This window comes from Centropristis striata, chromosome 13 (genome assembly GCF_030273125.1).
Source record: "Centropristis striata isolate RG_2023a ecotype Rhode Island chromosome 13, C.striata_1.0, whole genome shotgun sequence".
NCBI lineage: Eukaryota > Metazoa > Chordata > Actinopteri > Perciformes > Serranidae > Centropristis > Centropristis striata.
Window position 1 is genome coordinate 31564998 of NC_081529.1, and position 23233 is coordinate 31588230.

At 36.9% G+C, this 23233-nt stretch overlaps 1 protein-coding gene across 1 annotated transcript in view; it reads left to right on the forward strand.

Moving 5' to 3' along the window:
* abca3b (ATP-binding cassette, sub-family A (ABC1), member 3b) overlaps positions 1-23233 on the forward strand; it is a 60568-nt gene that overhangs the window by 16099 nt on the left and 21236 nt on the right. The window contains exons 5-17 of the mRNA XM_059348295.1: positions 1128-1293; positions 2115-2374; positions 3416-3532; positions 4685-4805; positions 8951-9124; positions 10741-10922; positions 13515-13661; positions 13820-13949; positions 14782-14936; positions 15763-15918; positions 17246-17456; positions 18286-18436; positions 21508-21606. Coding sequence (XP_059204278.1) covers positions 1128-1293; positions 2115-2374; positions 3416-3532; positions 4685-4805; positions 8951-9124; positions 10741-10922; positions 13515-13661; positions 13820-13949; positions 14782-14936; positions 15763-15918; positions 17246-17456; positions 18286-18436; positions 21508-21606 — 2069 coding nt within the window. The remainder of the gene's footprint in view (positions 1-1127; positions 1294-2114; positions 2375-3415; positions 3533-4684; positions 4806-8950; positions 9125-10740; positions 10923-13514; positions 13662-13819; positions 13950-14781; positions 14937-15762; positions 15919-17245; positions 17457-18285; positions 18437-21507; positions 21607-23233) is intronic.

Genomic DNA, 23233 nt, shown 5'->3' on the forward strand with positions numbered 1-23233 from the left:
TGATCTGCTCCCTGAAACCTGTTTGTTTACACTTTTTGGCCAGCTAGTATTTTAAAGATAGAAGGAAGATCTAAATCACAACCTGAATCCATTTGGTTAATCCGAGTCAGAGTGAAATTAATACTTTTGGTTCGTTTTGTATTTAGTAGTTTGAAGTTTGAAGTGTTTTTTAATTTTGCACAATAGTAAGACAAAAAGAAAAGGATAAGGAAATAACAACAAAAGGAAGGTGCAAGGTAGCGGCAGGAAATCAAAAACGCTTCTACCGGCCTCTACCGATATTAAAATTCACAAGTTAAATTAAAAACAAGTAACTATGAAATAGAAAAAAAATACACATAAAAATAAAGCAAAATTATAATAATATTAAAAGTAAAATAAAACAAAAGAAAGAAATGTTGAAATATACATAACATACAAGAGCAGCCACTAAACTGCTCTTGTATGTTGTGTATATTTCTACATTTCTTTCTTTTGTTTTATTTTACTTGTATATAATACATTTCATAGCTTGCACACAACCATGCTCTTATCGACGCTTCCATCCATTAGTTTTTTATAACAAAATGTAATTTCAGAAATTCAGGTAGCCTATAGGTAGGTAGACCTTCTGTAAACTAGAATACTAGCACACTAGCCGCTAGCTGCTATATGTTTAGCATTGAGGTGATACTTGAGGCTGGATGTGCTGCGGTGATATGTGAATTCCTTGTTGCATAGCAACACAACCATGCTCTTATCGACGCTTCCATCCGTTGGTTTTTAGTAACAAAATGTCCCATCATCCACGGGGCCAACCAAAGGTCTCATCAGCTTCTTCCTTCATGTTCACTGTGGTTTGTTGTTGTCTGAACTCATCAACGCTAGTTGGTGCTCCAGTATAATCGGTCCAGTGAGAAACATTCCGCGGTGCAAAAATAAGTGCGATTAAAATGCGTCAATTTTTTTAACGCGTTCATTTTTGTGTAATTAATTAATCTTAATCAACGCGTTAAAGTCCCGGCCCTAAAAAAAACACAAAATGTGACAAAACAAAGCATAAGATACAAGGACTCTTTATCTCTCTTTTGCCTAATCTTTGTTCTAATTGCTCTTTATCTGCTCCCTTTTTGCCCCTTTGTATCCAGGTGAGCTACCAGCTGCGTTTCAGCTTCACCCCACGCAACGCCCCAGCCAAGGAGAGGTCGGAGCTGAATCCGAACAGTGACCTGGACTGGCACACGCTCAGCCTCTATCCCCTCTTCCAGCTGCCAGGACCGAGGGAGCAGTACGACAAGGACGGGGGCACGCCTGGTGAGAACCTGCGTCTCTTTCTGTTAAATCCCTCTTGTCGTTGTTTCTCTTTATCTGTCTCTTCCACTTCTTCTTACTCCCTTTTATCTGTCACTTCTAAGCCCAAACATCCTGTCTGCTTTGGTTCTACTAAACCTTCATAAGAGAACCGCTCTTCCAGAAAAACATGTTAGTTCAGATTAGCATTTAAAAGCCACAAAATCGCGTCGAACAGGTTTTATTTTTTCCCGCTAAGACAGCAATAATGATTGATGAAAAGCACTCCCCCCCCCCCCCCCCACAAAATCTGTAGCAGGAGTCCTCTCCTTTAAGCTGTGTTTCCATGGCAACCATGCACATCTAGCACTATTAGGATGCATCGTGCCCTTAGACCATTTGTGGGCCATTTGTGAGCTATCGGGCATCAGATACTCTCCAATTTATCCTCACATTTGTCCCTCGGGTTGTTTAAGTTTAAATGATGATGATGACGATAAATTGTGGCTTAGATGAGACACTGTTCTGCTGTTTTTTTTTATAATGAAGTTCCAAAGTTGAGAGGCAGAAGAGCCATGCTCCAAAAGATGAAGTCATCCTCACAGCATAATAGAACTGACAAGCTTTTAGAGTCGCATGAATATGGATTTCCAACCTCCACATGCATAATAACTCACGACTGCAGCTCCACTTTTGTTCCTCAAGGCCTCTCACCCATTTTAACCTTTAGAGGGGAGCTAGAAGGACTTTGCCTTGTGGAACAGGTTGCTTTGTAAGTGGGGTTGTGCCTTGAGTGTTTTGAGAATATATTTCCCTCAGTGTTAATATTTATTTTCTCTTTTCAGGTTATTTCCGAGAGGGATTCTTAACCGTGCAGCATTCGGTGGACCGAGCCATCATGCGCTCTTACAACAAAACGTCTGCTGCTCCTCTACTGCGACAGACCAGAGTGGTCCTGTCGCGGTTTCCTTACCCTCCCTTCATCTATGACGTCTTCATTCTGGCCATTCAGAACCAACTGCCCCTGCTGCTGGTGCTCAGCTTTACCTACACCTCCCTCAACATAGTACGAGCCGTGGTGCAAGAGAAGGAGAGGAAGCTCAAGGTGTGTCTCTATAGCAGTGTTTCCTTTTGGGGGAAGAGTGGCCGCCGGGAAAGTCTCAGGCCACGCCCTCTCAAATGTCCGCTCACTCTGAGTGTCTCCATTACAAAAAAAGGCCCCAGAGGGATTTACGAGACTCTGGAGGTGACGTATGATTTTTGATCGTCGTGTAATCGCTTAGTGACAGTTTCGACCGTGATCACATACACGACGGATTAAACACGGGAGACGCAACTGTGCACAATGTCCGCCGCTGATCATAAACAAACCAGCATGGCTAATTATGCACAGCGTCTCTGCTGATCATAAACATCCTGATCGTGAATTAACCGGCATCGCTAACTGTGCACAGAGTGTCCGGTGCTTGTTGTAAACAAACAGAGATCGCTAAGTGAACACCTCCTGCTGCAGCAGCACATACACACTGTACTGCTACAGAGCTAACTGTTAGCCTATTAGCAATTTGCAGACTGGACGCTAAGGGGTTAACATCCCCTCCGGCTCTGTGACTGCAGCTGGAAGAGACTGCTGCAGGAGGACTGTGCCGCTTCGATTCGTTCTTACTCTTCTTAAAAAGCTGCCAGCCCCGCGGCTTGTTAAGAAGAGTAAGAACGAGTGTCCAAAAGTCTCCAATGAAACCAAAAAAAGTTGCTAGATTTGTTGCTAGTCGCTTTTTTTGAAAAATAGTAGCTATGGGAGTCTGAAAAGTCGCTAAATATAGCGACAACACTGCTTCGCTTTTACAAATGGCACGTGGCGTCGAGTATTACGTCACATCCTGCTTATCGTTCTATCCAATCAGCAACCAGGCTTTTTTTCAGGAGAGAAAAACGGCCCTGCTCTTCTACAGGGCCAAAAAAAGTCTTGACAAAAGACCACTCTGGAGGGTTCATATTCAAATTAGGGGCATTTCAGTGAGTGAGACCCGCCTCATTCCGGGTATTGGACTGTAATGGAAACACTCCTTATAATGCATGTTTTTCTTGGTGATGAAATTGGTAATAAAACCGATCCCTAACATCCACCTTTTCTTGTGCATTTCAGGAGTACATGAGGATGATGGGTCTCAGCAACTGGCTCCACTGGAGCGCCTGGTTCCTCATGTTCTTCCTCTTCCTCTCCATTTCAGTCTTCTTTGTCACTCTGCTCCTTTGTATCCAGGTGAGCTTGTGTTGCACAACATTGTTACATACACCACATTCCAACACGCAAAACCTTCATCACATATTTAAAGGAGTAATCTTAAAGATTAGGATTTTTTAAAAAGTCACTATCGCCGAATGAGGTAACAATGGTTCTTGAGCCTAAGGCCCAATGGTGAAAGCCCGTGCATTTGCAGTATTGCAAACCTGACAAAATTCCCAGGAAAAGTCACAAGAAGTGCTTAGCAAGTAACCATTTTGCATCACCCTGCAGTAGTTGGTTAGATATAGTAGGCGGGCTTCTGCTAGCATTGGGAATAAAAGCTTGTTAAGCCTGAACAAACAAAGAAAAGAGCAATGACTATAGATTATGTAGTCAAACAAGTGCAAATCCAACTCACTGACGTCCCAAAGGCAAATACAAAAACAACAAATTAGACCTTTAAGAATTAAACTTAAAAGGGCACATATTTTGCTATTTTTCAGATTCGTACTGTATTTTAGGTTTCTACCACAAAGTGAGTTTTTCAAAGTATGTCCTGTTCAAGCACTTTCTTAGATAAGTAACCCAGACTGTATTTGATGCACACGTTGGGACTACGGCTCAGCTGGGAGTACAAATGTCCTTTTCCACCTCATGTACATGGGAGATGGTAATTCAATTCAATTCAATTCAACTTTATTTATAGAGCGCATTTCATGCACAAGGCAGACTCAATGTGCTTCACAATGTATATACATAATTACAGTTAAAAAGCACAACAAAACACAGAAAAACAAACAATTAAAAAAATAAAAAATCAATTAATGTAAAGTAATGACATTAAAGACTCCTTTAATTCTTGAACCCAGTATGTGCAGAATGTATCCATTTTTTTGAACCGAAGCTGTGACTAAATGAACTAATAAGACACAAGAGGCCATACTTTACAATCAATGTGGAACAAGTAAAACAAAGAGGAAAGAGAGTAAAAAACGGGAAAAAAGCAAATTAAAGTTTAAATGATAACCATTTCATCATATTTATATGACTGCAGTAGTTACTGTACAATAGCTTAAGTCATGATTAGAACATGCAGGAATGCATCATTTTTCTTTTAGAGGCTATAAATGGACTTCAGCCCTTGTTAACTGAGCACTGGGACTATTTGTTCTGTAACTGTTGTTTCAGGTGAGCCCTAACGGAGCGGTGCTGACCCGCAGTGACCCCTCGCTGGTCTTTGTGTTCCTGCTCGTCTTCACTGTGGCCACCATCAACTTCAGCTTCATGATCAGTGCCTTCTTCTCACGAGGTTTGTGTGTCACTGTGTCTGTGCACTCTTTTTCTGAATGATAAGTTCAGGTACATCTTAAAAAATAGAATATCATGAAAAAGTTCAATATTTATTGTCAATCATTTCAGAAAGTGAAACTCATACATTATATAGATTCATTACGCGTATAGTGAAATATTTCAAGCCTGTTTTTCTTGTAATTTTGATGATTCTGACTTAGAGGTAATGAAAACACAAAACTCAGCGTCTCAGAAAATTAGAATGTTGTGAAAGAGTTCAATATTGGAGTCCACAGTCAGTGGTGATTTGAGTTTGAGTTTATTTATTTGAAACAGGGACAATACATAATAATGAACGTATACATGTAAATATGCAAGATCATAGCCAACGGCTAATTTCCATCTTTAGTCCCTTTGGCAGGTCAATACCATGAGACAATAAATTAAAACAACGGTAACAACAAGTAGAACAGTTGGCCAGAATGAGCAGGAGGAGTAATTACTGAGAGAGAAAATGTGTCCTTGAAAACACAAGAGAACAGAAAATAAAAAGTAAAGCAAGAACAATGAAAAAGTATAGTGGATCATGGAACATACAGGCCAAGGGTCAGGGGACCAAACGTATTTCACTAGTGTTAAACGCTAAAATTTAAATATCGGAGGGGGCCACATTGGTGTTGGCTACATTGACTGTGGATTTAAAAAAACACATAGCAGCCATCTAGCAGGACATTTTAGAGTCTTCATGCTTCCACAAGCTCTTTGGAGATGCTGCTTTCATTTTCCAGCAGGACTTGGCACCTGCCCACACTGGCAAAGGTACCAAAAGCTGCTTCAATGACCATGGTGTTACTGGGCTGGACTGGCCAGCAAACTGGGCTGACCTCAACCCCATAGGAGTCTATGGGCTGTTGTCAAGAGGAAGGTGAGAGACACCAGCTGAGCTGAAGGCTGCTATAAAAGCAACATGGTGCTGTAGGCTGATCTCCTCCATGCCACCAAGTATTAATGCACTAATTCATGATTCAAAAGGAGCCCAACCAAGTATTGATGGAGAGAAATGAACAGACTTTTCAGAAGCCTGACATTTGTGTTTAAAATATCCTGTTTCTTTATTGATCTTATGTAATATTCCAATTTTCTGAGACACTGAGTTTTGTGTTTTCATTATCTCTAAGCCAGAATCATCAAAATGACAAGAAAAACAGGCTTGAAATATTTCACTCTATGTGTAATGAATCTATATAACATATGATTTTCACTTTCTGAAATAATTGACAAAAAATATTGAACTTTTTCCATGATATTCTAATTTTTTGATACGTACCTGTATGTCCCTCATTGACTGAGGTATACACAACACTCTCTGGCTCCATTGACCTCAAATGTACTGTGTGTGTAACATTGTGTAATCCCTCATATGTAGGTCAAAGTGTCTGTCTGTTTGCTTTGATCCCTCCCCTTAGCTGGCTCAAAGCATACTTTAATACCGTAGCATGCCATAATAATAGGCACATTAGCTATAAAAACACTACAGCAACTACACAGAAGAGTTATGCATTCTGTTACAAGCTCACACACACACACACACACACACACACAAAGAATCCTGTCCAGCCTGAACAACATAGACGATAAAGAGAACTATTTAAATCTCTTCTTCCTCATGTTCTCCTCTTTGTGCTCTCACTCATTCACACCAGCATCTGAATAAAAGTGTCTCCTCCCAACTTTCCCACAACAAAGCGGCTCAGGTTGCAAGTGCTCGTCACAGCTTCAGTTTTCTGCAGCCTTTTGCAAAATAGTTGCACATAAGCACTTGCTTTTCCCTGCTGCAGTTTGCTGCATACTAGATTGTAATTGGTTATGATTATGCCTTAAAAGCCTTTTGAGTTGGAGAGAAAAATCCTGAGTTGTTGAATTTCTTTTCACATTAACTCTATGGAGTCTTGGGCTATTTTGTCCCTTTTTGAATCCTGTCTTCGTGTCTTTTTTGGTCATTTTGTGTCTTTTTTAGTTATTTTGTGTCTTTTTTTGGTCATTTGTGTCTTTCTTGTGTCTTTTTCGGTCATTTTGTGTCTTTTTTTTGGTCATTTTGTGTCTTTTGTGTCTTTTGGTCATTTTGTGTCTTTTTAGTTATTTTGTATCTTTTTTGTGTCTTTTTTGTTAATTTTGTGTCTATTGTTGTGTCTTTTTTTGTCATTTTGTGTCTTTTTTTGGCAATTTGTGTCTTTTTTGTGTCTTTTTTGGTCATTTTATGTCTGTTGTTGTGTCTTTTTTTAGTTATTTTGTGTCTTTTTTGTCATTTTGTGTCTTCTGTGGGTTTTTTTTGGTTATTCTGTCTTCTCATTTTAGTCTCTAGTCACCTGTATTGTCTTCCCTTAAGTGATTAATATTGCGTAATTTCCAGTGAACTTACCGATAACGAGTTTTAAAAAAAACTCCATCATGATGTAATTTTCCCTCTGGCACTGTACATGAATATAAACTTGTAAAGACACGAAGATAAACCTGAACTAGATTGAAGGGTTTTCCTTATAAATGATTGTAGATGGAGAGAAAAGAGGCCGTGATGAGGGCCATTTACTGAAATTAGGCCAACAGAAAAAGGGTCCTTCAGTGCCCTTGGTGGCCTTTTTTTTTTTTTTACAAAGCCTGATTTTTTCTCTCTTGGCTGTCTTTGTGTGAACAGCTGTCTGGGTACTTCTACACCCACTGATGTACTTTTTTAGAAAAAGAAAATCTTAATCAATGCGTGTTCCACACAGGCTCAAAATGTCACATTGTCTGCATAAGTGCTCTTTTGAGAAGTCTCGTCATGCTTCTCAGACATGGAAGAAATGACAGCCCTGAAAGTCTTTCATTCACTTCATCCACAGTGCTCGACTTTTTTTTTCCCTCCACCGTTTCTCATTTGTCCTCCTCGGTGCTTCATGTGAACAGCACTCACAGACGTGCTCTGTCAGTCACGGAAATGGGGTTTTGCAGCAAAAGTAGTTTCTTTCACATAGTAATTTGCCTGTTACTTCACGCTTACTTCTACAAATATACAGCAGTGTTTCCCCTACCATTATATTAGGAGGCTGCCCCGCCCCCTTGAAGATCAAGCTAATTTTATTTTCTATAGAGCGCCAAATCACAGCAGAAGTCATTTAAGGTTACCTTTCCTATAGAACAGGTCTATATTTTGTCCTTTTATTAAACAAACTAAATAGCCTTATGTTATTTATTTTATTTACATGACGGCATGTCATTTCTGTCTACACGGTTGGCGTGTACAATTCTCGTCTGCTCTCTGTATTGCGCGGTGGAGGGTGCCGTTTCCCAATAACCCATTTAGGCCTAAAACGCCTGTAAAAAATGCCTATAAAACCTCTGGGCGATTTTAAAATAACCCCCTAAAACCTGAAGTTTTTCTGGAAATTCAACAGTAGTGTCAACGCTTCCTACTAAATAATAGATTTTTCAGCCTCTGTAGCAGATAGAAATGAAATTCAAAAAGTATTTGAGAGCTTATAGCTGTTATATCTGAGCTCCCTCCCTATTTGTTGCATTGTGACACTCCCACATGTATTCTCATTTTGTTTCTTTTTTTTTCATTTTGTATCATTTTGTGGTTTTTTTTGTCAGTGTCTTTTTTTAGTCATTTTGTGTCTTTTTTTTGGTAATTTTGTCTCTTTTTTGGTGATTCTGGAAAAGTCCCATGTTGCATTGCGACATTCCCACATGTATTCTCATTTTGTTTCTTTTTTTGTCATTTTGTGTCTTTTTTTGTCATTTTGTGTCATTTTGTCTTTTTTTTGTCATTTTGTGTCTTTTGTTAGTCATTCTGTGTCTTTTTAGCTCTTTTTTTGGCCATTTTGTGTCTTTTTTTTGGTGATGATTTCAAAGTTCTGGAAAAGTCCCATGTTGCATTGCGACACTCCCACATGTATTCTGATGCATTTCATTGGCCTACAACTACAAAACGACGTATCCGATTTCCCAGCTTTAATGGTAGAATAACGCAACATCGCCCCCGGTTTTAATGGTAGAAATGCGCTAATGCTTTCCTGCCTTAAATGGGTTAATAACCTAGACTGTGGCGGCCCGCTATAGTCTAATTTGCCGCTATTGTTCAGCATCTCCTCAACCTCTCTGCCTCTGTTTTCTGTCTGATTTCAGCCAATGTGGCGGCAGCAGCGGGCGGTTTCATCTATTTCATGAGCTACCTGCCTTATTTGTTCCTGTGGCCGCGCTACGACTTGCTGAGCCACGCCCAGAAGGTGTCAGCCTGCCTCATCTCCAACGTGGCCATGGCCATGGGAGCTCAGCTCATAGGAATGTTTGAAGGGAAAGGTGAGCCTTGACTTTATTGCCACATTTGTGTCCATCCAGTTGTGTTTTTGATTTACTGCGTTTTATATGACTTTAAAAATCAATGAAAAAGACTAGGGGTGGGAGATATGGCCCCAAAAGATTATCATGTCTGTATAAATAAATAAAAAACATACAACAAAATAAAAATAAAATTTAGTGTAAATTGCAAATCTCAACAGTTGCAAACACCTCACATAACATTTTTCACAGTCAACAGGGCTTTCCACTAGGACATGGAGCAGCCAGACAGTGTTGAAAAATAGTCGGTTAGGGGGGTCTGGGGGCATTTCCCCTGGAGAATCTTTTTTCATAAAAGCCCAAATTTGGTGCCTCTCACACATTCTAATGCCACTATTCCATCATATACACTGATCTTATCATTGCCTATTTTAATTAATTATTGTAAAGAAGAATAAGGGTTCTTGTATGTTTTATTTTAGGCATCTTATTTTTGTCTAATTGTAAATTCTGTGGTGGATTCTGTGCTTTTATTTTGAAAGCTGCATTTGTTTAGCGACAGGAAGTAATAGTAGCTTTTTGTGATTAAAACAACTTTAATTGCTAGCTAATGTTAGCTCATGGCTAACGAACGAAATAATGCAACAGTGTGTTTGGACTCTGACGGGCGGGCAGAACGCAAAATAACTTTATATTATGAATAGTGTAGATCAGGGATGGACAACTGGAGGCCCGGGGGCCGCATACGGCCCGCACCCTCACTTGAAGTAGCCCTCAGTACAACTACATGCATTTGAGCATGAAATCTTAAAAGTGCAGTGTAAAAATGCACAAAATGACTTCTTGCAATTAATGTTGGTCTGCTGTTCTTGCACTGAAAAAAAAAGAAATCACAGTAAGTGGTTATTTTTTATTTGCTTACAACCTTTATTAGTATTCCTATTTATACTGTTATACATGCATTTGAGCATGAAAAATGTTAAGTTACTGCACTGTAAACATATTTAAAATTGCAGTTTCATCATATCTGGTTAAGTGCACGGTCCTATATGTGGCCCTGTGGTAGTGTCCATGAAAAATTGTAGCCCCCATCCCTGGTGTAGATATACTTTCAGTAGCTTGAAATGTGGCGTTAGCGTAGCACATGAGACTCTGGAGCTGCCGCAGTCTAGGTAATTAATGGGAACCCTTACGCCAAAACACTGTAAACAAAACAAACAATAGCTACTCAATAAAATTGAGGCAACAGATTGCACGAAATATTATTTATTAAATCTAACTACGTTACAAGTTGAGTTAATAACAACTTAACAGGAAGTGTTAAGTGTGATCAAATAAGCAGATTCTATCTCAAACATTTTTATATTAAAGTTACCTAAACAACTGCCTCAAAATCAAGGACGCATTTATATTTAATACATTTTATCAAATATATTAAGTAAAATGAAATGACTACAGAATAATTTATTACAGTGTACATCAAAAAGTAGGAATGTTGCCAATATCATGATATGCATTTTTTTTTACCCATAAAATTTTTTTACCGGTATAATCGTGAACGATACGATATGGCACACCCCTTAAAAAGACCAAAAAAAGAAAAAAAAAAGCTGATCACATCCCTCTCCCCTCTGTAGGAACGGGAATCCAGTGGGCGAACATGTTTGACTCTGTGACGGTGGATGATGACTTCTCCCTGGGCCAGGTGTTGGGCCTGCTGCTCTTCGACTCTGTGCTCTACGGCCTGGTGGCCTGGTACATGGAGGCAGTTTTCCCTGGAGAGTACGGAGTGCCTCTACCATCTTACTTCTTCGTTCTGGTATGCTTCAAAGCTGAGCAGCTGACACTTGCACACACCCACGTATACAGATAATGCTTTCAGAAATGACACAAAAGTTTCTGATGATTGCAGTTCGAAATGAATTGTTCTAAAAATATCTTTAGTCTTGAGTGCAGGGTCATTTCCTTATTCCAAAATTAAAAGAAGTAAACCAAAAAGGGGGAAGTTGTGTATGAACAAAATAACGCCTAATCATTGTGTTTTGTTCTTGTGATCATCTTTCCAAATAACACAACACTGTCATGTGCTTTGCACGAATATATATATATATATATATATATATATGTATGTATATTTAACTAGGTAAAAGTCTCATTGAGATTAAAAAAATCTCTTTTCGAAGAGACCTCTGGCCAAGAAAGCAACATAAAAAGAGACAAGTTTTAACATTCAACAGGGTTCGTAGGATGCTTGAAATCCTTGTAAATGCTTGAAATTCTTGCTGTATTTCTCTTGCAATCTGACTATATCCATCTATAGACTATAGATAATTACATGTCCAATGTAAAAAAATAATAGTAATGTATATGTAGTAACCTTTCAAACAGCTATTTGCCTTTGGATTCCTATCAAAATGTCTATCAAATTGTGAAATTTCTCCTAAAAAAAATCTGAGTTTACTGAGCTGCTTCTTATTTTATAAAGCTAATCTAAAGTTGCCTTACATTAAATAAATTGCTGCACTCAGTCAAAGTGGCTCTGAGATGGGATTGAAAACTTGAGGTCACAACATGTCGGCCAGAGGAAGTCTTTGGGTTCAGCTGGCTAGAATAACAGGAAGCGTCTGAGTCCTTCCAGCCAACACAAATAAGCTTTATGTTTATAAAAACTATGGATGATCACGAAATGGCGTGCCTCCACACACACACACACACACACACACACACGCACACACACACATTCTTGTACTTCTATCTTTGTGAGGGCCCTCATTGGAACAGTGAATTCCCTTGCAAGGTTATAATAGTTTTGGATTTTTCATTAGTTTTAGTTTTAATTTTGTTGTGAATTTTTGTTTTCAGTTAGTTTTAATGAGTTTTAATGAGTTTTAGTGTTAGTTTTATTTTTTTGTAATGGGGTATTTGTTGGGTGGGAGATTAAAAGAGGTCACAGTAAATTTTACCTTTATTTCCTTTGTCTTATCCATCTTCATTATGTATGAAAAAAGTGGACAAAGATGAAAATGAAGGACATTTTCACTATAATTTTAATCAGTTTTGTAACCACACAATACAGTTTCAGTTAATTAAAACAAAGTCTGAAATCTCAAAAAAGCCTTTATAGAAGTGAGGACTGGCCGAAATGTCCTCACTTTGCAAAAATGTCCTCACTCTGTTGGTAAAAAAAACGTGTTGTGGTCCTCACTATGTAGGAAGTACAAGAACACACACACACACACACACACACACACACAAAAATAAACTCATTCTAACCCATTTCCCAGTCGTCAGGAATTCAAGAGACTGCCAGCAGGGTGTGGATTAGATGTTGACGCACTTCATTGTGTGTGTGTGGGTGTGAAATGTAGAAATTGGAGGTCTGACTCTGGTTCTTAGGAAGTTCACCAGAGGGAGGTTTGGTCAGGAAACAAGCCCCTCTAATGTAGAGTGAACATGAACAATGCTAACTCTCTCTTTCTTGTATTTTATGAATGATCTTGTTCCTCTGCTTCCCTTGTTGCATCCTGTAGTTACTTACAGTCTGTGTAATATACAGATACATCTCAAAAAATGAGAATATCATGAAAAAGTTCAATATTTTTTGTCAATTATTTCAGAAAGTGAAACTTGTACATTATATAGATTCATTACACATAGAGTGAAATATTTCAAGCCTGTATTTCTTCTAATTTTGATGATTCTGGCTTAGAGATAATGAAAACACAAAACTCAGTGTCTCAGAAAATTAGAATATTACATAAGTTCTATTAAAAAAAGGATATTTTAAACACAAATGTCAGGCTTCTGAAAAGTCTGTTCATTTCTCTACATCAATACTTGGTTGGACTCCTTTTGTATGAATTAGTGCATTAATACTTGGTACTTGGTACTTTAAGACAGAATCATCAAAATTACAAGAAAAACAGGCTTGAAATATTTCACTCTATGTAATGAATCTATATAATGTATGAGTTTCACTTTCTGAAATAACTGACAAAAAATATTAAACTTTTTCATGATATTCTAATTTTTCGAGATGCACCTGTATGATGCAATATTTGAATTTCATTCTATAAAATATTGTGGAAATTTGTTGGATATTAATACTTGAATTGTAACATTTCTATACTGCTTTCTTGCTGAATATTTTGCTCATTTTGCTCACATTTGAGACACAAACCCTTGTAAAACAACACGAGGTAAATGTGATAAAAGGATTAGGTTAATATCAAAAATATATGAGCTAGAAAATTGTAATCAGATTTTAACATTTAGTGCTCCAAAGTACTATTTTTATAAAGCTTTTTGACCAAAGTCTGTTTCACCCCACTTTCCTTTCAACCTTTATTCATCCCTCACTTTCTTATCCCTTACTTTCTTTCGATTCCCACATCTGCCTCATCTTTATAAGCCTTCATACTGGTGCAGCAGCCCCCGCATGGCCTTGGTGAATGAGAAAGAGGAAGAGGAGGATGCAGAAAAGGCTCTGAAAGGGGAGTTCATAGAGGAGGAGCCAGCTGGACTCGTCTCCGGGGTCAAGATTAAACACCTCGCCAAGGTGAGCCGCAAAACAAAAAATGGTGCAGATGGTGCATGCTTTCAAAAACAAAAAAGTAGACAGTGAGATTGTAAATAACCAACAAGGTTACTTTGTCCTCATGCCTCATTTGTTTGGGTAATGCATGTAAAAATATATTTTGTTTTTCTGCTTGACAGGAATTCAAAGTGGGCAACAAGACTCGGCAGGCTGTGCGGGACCTCACGGTGAACATGTTCGAGGGACAGATCACGGTGCTGCTGGGACACAACGGTGCTGGGAAGACCACGACACTGTCCATGCTGACAGGTGACACACACACACACACACACACACACACACACACACACACATTCTTGTACTTCTATCTTTGTGAGGACCCTCATTGGAACAGTGAATACCCTTGAGGTTATAATAGTTTGGAATTTTTCATTAGTTTTAGATTTAATTTTGTTGTGAATTTTTGTTTTCAAATTCAGTTAGTTTTAATTAGTTTTTAGAGTGAGTTTGCTAGTTTTAGTTGATTTTTTTTTTTTTTAAATGCTTTAGTTTTAGTTTAGTTTTTATTAGTTTTAGTTTTTTGTAATGGGGTATTTGTTGGGTGGGAGATTAAAAGAGGTCACAGTAAATTTTGCCTTTATTTCCTTTATCTTATCCATCTTCATTATGTATGAAAAAAGTTGACAAAGATGAAAACGAAGGACATTTTCACTATGATTTTAGTTAATTTTAGTCAGTTTTGTCACCACACATTACAGTTCCAGTTTCAATTTTAAAACTCTCATTTTTTAAATTTTATTTCAGTTAACAAAAATGTTTTTTCAATTCTAGTTTTCGTTAACTATAATAACATTGTTCCCTAGCCCCTTACCCTAACCCTTAACCAAACCTTCACCATGACAAATAAATGTCCAACCCTAACATAAACCTAATTGTAACCTTTAACCCTTAAAATAAAGTCTGAAATCTCAAAAAAGCCTTTAAAGAAGTGTTGGTTAAAAACGTGTTCTGGTCCTCACTATGTAGGAAGTACAAGAACACACACACACACACACACACACACACACACACACACACACACACACACACACACACACAAATGCCTCCTAAGTAATCTGCTTCTACCTCATTATGCTTGCAGGGCTGTTTCCCCCCACCAGTGGCAGGGCTTATATCAACGGTTACGACATCTGTCAGGACATGGCTCTGATCCGCCGCAGTCTGGGTCTCTGTCCGCAGCACGACGTCCTGTTTGATAACCTTACTGTCAGAGAACACCTGCTCTTCTATGCACAGGTACTCGCACAATCGTGCACAAAAATACTGCCTTTTCTCTTGTCATGCACTCATTACAGGTACATATAAAAAAATTTGAATATCATGGAAAAGTTAAAAAAATGGTGTCAATCATTTCAGAAAGTGAAACTCGTATATTTTATAGATTCATTACACATAGAGTGAAATATTTCAAGCCTGTATTTCTTGTAATTTTGATGATTCTGGCTTAGAGATAATGAAAACACAAAACTCAGTGTCTCAGAAAATTAGAATACTCAACTCTCTCAACTCAACTTTATTTGTAAAACTCTTTAAAACAACCACAGCCGCAACAAAGTGCTGTATGTAAACAAACAGAACAAGAAGAATAAAATAAATAAAACAGGAATAAACACTAAAATAAATAGTTTCATTGCTTTTTAAAAAAACAAACAATTGAAGAAATAATAAATAAAAGCAAACCATAAAACACTAAAAACAAGACCAGAGTCTAATGGACCACTGGGTTTTGTGTTTTCATTATCTCTAAGCCAGAATCATCAAAATTATAAGAAAAACAAGCTTGAAATATTTCACTCTATAAGTAATGAATCTATATAATGTATGAGTTTCACTTTCTGAAATAATTGACAAAAAAATTTAACTGTTTCATGATATTCTATTTTTTTGAGATGTACCTGTAGTTATCGTTTTCCTACTTGTTCAAAGTGTTCACTTTGTATACACCCCCGGGCCATTTTATTAGGCACACCTGTACAATCCAAACTTTACACTGTCTATAAAAGTCAGGTTTTAATTCAACTATATGTTTACTACTGGTGTCATGTATCTGCTTGATATCCAGCTGAAGGGCTTCTCCAAAGACAAGATCCCAGATGAGGTAGACCGGATCATCCGGATCCTGAACCTTGAGGACAAGCGCCAGGCTCGCTCCAAGACCCTCTCTGGTGGCATGAAGAGGAAACTCTCTATCGGCATCGCCCTCATCGGGGACTCCAAGGTGAATAATTTCATTAGCATTATTAACTCTCATTCCTTTTGTCCCATCCTTAAGATATATATATATATATATATATATATATATATATCTACGTCGACGTGATCTAACCCAGTGTCAGTTGGTGTAACCAGTAATTTTTTTCCCTTAAAAATCTGATTATATACAGGAAAATAAATGTGAACTAAAATGAGAAAAAAATACAACCCACGTTTACATTGCAACACTATGGTATATAATTTTTTTTTACATAATTTGTCAAAACTTTAGAAAAAGATGGTTGTTTTTAGAATATGTTCCGCTCAATATTGACGAAATGTGTAAATGAATGAATGAAGAAATACTAAAAAAAAAAAAATAATTTGATGTTTTTTAGAATTAAGTAATTATATGTATAAGTCTGCTTAAATACAATGTGGGTGGATCTATTTAATATTTATCATTTTTTTGTGGTTACACCATTTGACATCTTGCCAACCCTTATTTGTCACTGACCCATATATATATTTAACTAGGTAAAAGTCTCATTGAGATTAAAAAAATCTCTTTATAAAGAGACCCCTGGCCAAGAAAGCAGCATAAAAAGAGACAAGTTGCAACATTTAACAGAATTCATACGGGTGCTTGAAATCCTTGAAAATGCTTGAATTTAAATGTTTTATTTTCAAGGTTTAAAAAGTGCTTGGATTTTGGATAAAGTCCCTGTAAATGCTTGAAATTCTTGCTGTATTTCTCTTGCAATCGGACTATATCCCTCTATAGACTAAATAAAACATGTGTATTTTCAATAAATAGATGGACTCCAGAGGGTTAAGGCTCTGATTAGTTACATTCATAAAAAGCAGATCACTGTAGTAGAGTCAGGGCAAGAAAGTTGCAGAAATCAAGTATTTCATTGGTAGAAGAAACAAGATTTGTTTCTGTAAAAGAATCCTAATTTTAGTTTTGTTTTAAAAAAGGCCTAAAAACCTTTCTCTTTAGAAAAGCCTTTTATTAAATGTATCGTTGTGCTTTGGCCTTTTAACCTGTTTTTAATCTTGTTGTACTCTGTAGCACCTTGGGATTGCTTTTTAACAATGAAAAGTGCTTTACAAATAAAATGTATTATTATTATTATTATTATTATTAGAAGAAAAAGATTACTTTATTAATCCCACAATGGGGAAATTCAACCTCTGCATTTAACCCATCCTTTTTTACACACAAGTGAACACACCATATAAGGAGCAGTGGGCAGCACACACATTACTGTACTGCATTATTACTACATTATTATTACAAGGCTTTCACTGAGGGCTTTGTCCATGTGAACCGTGTCTCATCTCTCTAGGTGGTGATGTTAGACGAGCCCACATCAGGTATGGACCCGTCAGCGCGGCGTGCCACCTGGGACCTTCTGCAGGGAGAGAAGCGCGGTCGCACCATCCTGCTCACCACACACTTCATGGACGAGGCCGACCTGCTCGGGGACCGCATCGCCATCATGGCGGGAGGAGAGCTGCAGTGCAGCGGCTCGCCACTCTTTCTTAAGAACAAATATGGTGAGTGGACAACACACACTCAGCATTTTGATTTGAAAAACACAAAATTGTTAAAAAAGACACACAATTATTAAAAAAAGACACAAAATTATTTAAAAAAGACACAAAATTACCAAAAAAGACACATTATTAAAAAAAAAAGACACAAAATTTCCAAAAAGACAACATTATTAAAAAAAAGGCACAAAATTATTTTAAAAAGACACAAAATTATCAAAAAAAGACACAAAATTATTTAAAAAAGACACAAAATTATTTAAAAAAGACACAAAATTATTTAAAAAAGACACAAAATTACCAAAAAAGACACAAAATTACCAAAAAGACAACATTATTAAAAAAAAGACACAAAATTATTTAAAAAAGACACAAAATTACCAAAAAAGACACAAAATTATTTAAAAAAGACACAAAATTACCAAAAAAGACACAAAATTATTTAAAAAAGACACAAAATTACCAAAAAAAGACACAACATTATTAAAAAAAAGACACAAAATTACCAAAAAGACACAACATTATTTAAAAAAGACACAAAATTACCAAAAAAGACACAACATTATTAAAAAAAAGACACAAAATTATTTAAAAAAGACACAAAATTACCAAAAAAAGACACAAAATTACCATAAAAAGTAATTAAAGGGACCTTCCACACACAACACGGTAAAGTGCCATTCATATAAAACTCACATTAAACTTTCATATCAAGGTGGGGGCCACAAAATATTGTCACGAGGGCTGCAATTGGCCCGCGGGCCGCGAGTTTGAGACCCATGCTGTACATCATTGTTACAAATAATTACACCTCCGTCCCTCTGCTCTCCAGGTGCTGGCTACCACATGGTGATAGTGAAGGATGCTCTTTGTAACGTGTCTGAGATCACCCGCCTTGTCCACATGTACGTTCCCAACGCGACTCTGGAGAGCAGCGCGGGGGCCGAGCTCTCTTACATTCTGCCCAAAGAAAGCACCAGCAGGTGAGTCAGGTCTTTGTTCATTCTCACAATAACACTGAGGGATATAAAGATCATCAAACAGAAATAACACATGAAACTAAATAGTGACTACATGAAAGGTGCCAACCTACACTAAGACTGGGTATATAATTATAATAAACTATAATTATGATAAATACAGAAAGTAACTTCTCTTTCTCTCTTCGGCTCTTTGCATCAAACTCTTACTTCTTTTTATTCCAGCACAACAACTGTAATTACTATGGTGAATATAGCTAAATGTAGGGCTGCATTGCAGTATGCATGTAGCATGTGTTATTTTTAAACCAAAGAAAAGTTTGGTCGACTGAATTTATTCCTACAGTTAGGGGGGGAAAATTTGATTTATATCTTCAGATCAACTAAATCAGCCACCTGGTAGTGTTGTGTGTCCATAAAAGCTTTTTTTCCTGTGTGGTTTTTTTTTTTTTTTTTGAGTAATATTTTTTATTGCATTTTCCAACATAGACAAAAACAACAAACAACAGCACACTGTGGCCAGAAAAAAAAAAATCCAACTACTTATTATTTAATACAGACAATACAATGAAAATGCTCTGTCCCATTACAATTGACAGTGATGTAGCAAATACACATCTGGAAAGAAGTGAAGAGTAGTAAAAAAACACTTACAATTTTCCCCAGTACTCCTCAGTATGGATACATGACCAGATACAGTGCCTATAGCGTCCCACCTCTACTTGACATTTGGAACACTTTTCAGTGTGTTTTCTTGTGTCTGAGCTGTGGAGTAATCTGCAAACGGTGTAATACTCTAAACTGAGTCTCTCTGGTTCTGTTACATATGGAGATCTCTCCAGCACAGTATTTCTCAATCTTTTTGAGTCGCGACCCCCAATTTAGCATCCATGTTGTCCGCGACCCCCGCTCACTGAACACAATCTCACACACACAGTTCAGATCACCCAAAAAAAGAAACAAAATTACCAAAAAAGACACAAAATGACCAGAAAAGACTCAAAATGACCACAAAATGACCAATAAAGACACAAAATGACCAAGAAGACACTAAATGACCAAAAAAGAAACAAAATGACCAAAAAAAGACACAAAATGACCAAAACAAGGAAACAAAATTACCAAAAAAGACACAAATTGACCAGAAAATGATCAAAAAAAGAAACAAAATGACCAAAAAAGACACAAAATGACAAAAAAAACACAAAATGACCAAAAAAAAAGACATTAAGTGACCAAAAAGACTAAAACACTTAAACACAGTGGAGACAGAGCTGACTTCCAAAATGATTTGGCGACCCCCAGAAATCATCTCGCGACCCCAATTGGGGTCCCAACCCCATGGTTGAGAATAGCTGCTATGCTATTCTATGCTATGCTATGCAATGGGAGTGTTGCGTATTTACATTTATACTATGCTACAAATACTAGCAGTGTGACAAATGCAATAAACGTGTATTTTGCACTGAGCACTGCACTTTGGCGCCTTTTTGTGGTTGCTGAGAGTTGAAAAATGTTCAACTTTGCAAAAAAAAAAGGGGGGGAGGGACAAATACCATAGCGACCCACCATCACATCCCACATGTACAAGTGATAAACAACAACAACAATGGAGGAGAAATATGACTGCTGGATTTATAGACTCCTTGTGTCATCATTTTTACTTCCATAAATATTCGGTATTAATAGCAACCAGTCGCAAGCAAAGCATTTAATGTGAGTAAATGCTGTGCCTCCAGAATGCTCTAAAGTTCTCCCAGATGGATGTTTTCAGAAGTGTGTCTGGTGTTTTGAGCTGAGAAAAAAAACACTTTGGTGACACACAGCCCTATGGAAGAAACACCAGCGGTTGTCAAACCAATGAGAATGTAGCTGGACGAAATTGTCCGTATCTTGTTTTTACCAAATCTGTGTATCATTTGTTCTTTCCATTTTCACTTGGCAATCAAAAATCAAATAGTGAAAAATTGACTGGTTATTTTGTTATTTGTTTTTTATTATAATACAAAAAAAAAAAAAAAAATGCTTTTTTTCCCCTATTTCAATATTAGGCTCAGATCAAAAATACCAAATGGAAAAACGGGCACAAGAACTGAATTTGATTTTAATATTTAATTGTTTGGGTTTACGTGACCCGGAAGTTTGTAATGTAATATTTTACATTTTTTTTTTTCGAAAAAAAATCCACAGTGAACAGTTCTGTGAATATCATGCAATTAATCTTCTTTCCATATTTATCTGGTATTTGGGCCTTGTTGTGTAATACTTTATTCTGAAAACTGAAAACCGCACGTCGACGCAACAAATATATTTTCGGTGCGACGCAATTTAATTATTTCACGTGGTGTGTTCATGTAAAATTAATACTTCATCTCCTCTCTGCAGGTAAGAGTTTTATACTGGGAAAAAAAAGTGAGAAAGAATGACAGTAAAGTGTTTATCCTTCATGTCAGCTCGCTCTGAGCAGTCTCAATAAATTTACCGTAAATATCACAATACGGGTCACTACATTGACCACTGAGAAGCTAATGACGGCTCACTGGACCTCAGTCAAACTTCTGGGTCACGTAAACCCGACCAATTAAATATTAAAATCAAATTCAGTCCTGATGCTCGTTTTTCCATTTCGTATTTTTTAACTGAGCCTAATATTGAAAAATGAAAAAACAAGCATTTTTTTTTAGTTTTTTGTGCTATAGTAAAAAACAAATAACAAAATAACCAGTCAATTTTTCATTATTTGATTTTTGATTGCCAATTGAAAATGAAAAGAACAAATGATGACACAGATTTTACCCCAATCCGCTTCCAGGTTATTCTGTCTTTACAACCAGCTCTCCTGTTATGTTGTTATGAAAATCTATATTTTTCCCCCGACCAATTCAACCCCAGAGTCCTATAATTGGATTTGAGGCAGAACTACAAGAACAATATCTGATTCCATTTCAAAGCACATTGATACAGAGTGAAATCTGACAGGTTTACACTGTTTCTACTGTAATATTGAGTCACTGCATTTGTCCCACTGCGAGGTAGTGTGTAACGTGTTTCCCTGATTGTGTTTATTGTGACAGGTTTGAGCTGCTGTTTGCGGAGCTGGAGATGAACAGAGAGGAGCTGGGCATCGCCAGCTACGGAGCTTCAGTCACCACGATGGAAGAGGTTTTCCTCAGGTGGGAGAAATATCACACGTACCAATGTGAAAGAGTCTCTTTAACTTCCTCTATCAGTAGGATCTGACAAGGGACATTTTCAGTGAAGCCTTTATTTAAGGGTGAATAGGGCAATTAAAAAAATGTATATACAGTAGTGTTCAAAATAATAGCAGTCCAATGTGACTAACCAGATTAATCCAGGTTTTTAGTATATTTTTTATTGCTACATGGCAAACAAGGTACCAGTAGGTGCTGTAGATTCTCAGAAAACCAACCAGACCCAGCATTCGTGATATGCAGCTCTTAAGGCTGTGCAACTGGGCAATTAGTTGAAAGGGGTGTTTTCAAAAAAATAGCTTATGTTCACGACATGAATGCTAACTTTTTTAGTGAATTTATGAGAAATCTACAGGTGCAAATGAATCAAATATAGTAAAACAGAAACCTAAATGTTTGTTTTGGATTTTTTCTTTTCTATGTTTTTGCCTGCAGTTTATTGTCTTAATCCAATGTAATTAAAACATTGGTAACGCTTTATATTAAGGTCCTTGTAATAACCATTAATTAACAAGTAATAAGGCCCTTGTAAGTCCTTACAAGATGCTTATTAACATTATTGTGTGTTTATAAGCTTATATAAGTGTAAATAATGGCATTACAAACACCCATGACCCACCCATTATGTCTTTGCCATGCCTTTATTAATCTTATTTTGTTTGCTTATTGATATTAAAATCTACTTTATTGCTCATCTATTATAAGTTAACTATAAGTTAACTATGCTTTTTGCAACTACCGGATCTAAAGCCAGAACAATGCCTTATTACTTGTTAATTAATGGTTATTAAGGACCTTATTATAAAGCGTTACCAAAACATTATTATAATGTACAAAAGAAGATATTTTAAGGCTAAAAAGGTCCAGACACTACTTAAATTGAAAACTGTGTGTTATAGTAGCTATGCAATCATTCATCATTATACTCTGGGGTAGGATGGTCTGCTCTGGCCACTCCAATGGCTCAGAGTCATTGGTATACTTTCATTTATAAGCAATATTGGGACTGCTGCCTTCATACATTTGCAACTTAATTACTGTGAGAAATGCAGGATCTTATTCTCTTCGTTCACTAGATCAGTTGTTACTTTCTGCTCGTACGGAGTTGGGTAAAAGGGCATTTGTTTACTCTGCACCTTATGCTGGAATACTTTACAGATCGACTGGAAATAGGGCTGGGCGATATGGCCCTAAAAGAATATCATGATATTTCAGGGTATTTTTGCAATAATGATATTCTTGACGGTATTACAAAATACTGAAAAAAAAAAGTATGAAATAGGATTGTTTAAGTGTGTATAAATAAATAAAATACATACAACAAAATAAAATCAATCATAAATCTAAAATGCACTGTAAATTGCAAATCTCAACAGTTGCCAAATACAAAAAAAATTACTCTTGACTCTTGAGTATTAGCAAATAATAAAAATAAACATCTACACCACTATGTCAGAAAGTAGGAATGTTGCCAATATCATGATATGCAATTTTTTTACTCATAAAAAAATATACTGGTATTATCGTGAACGATATGATATGGCACACCCCTAACTGGAAACTAACTGACTTAGTTTCTTTGAGCACT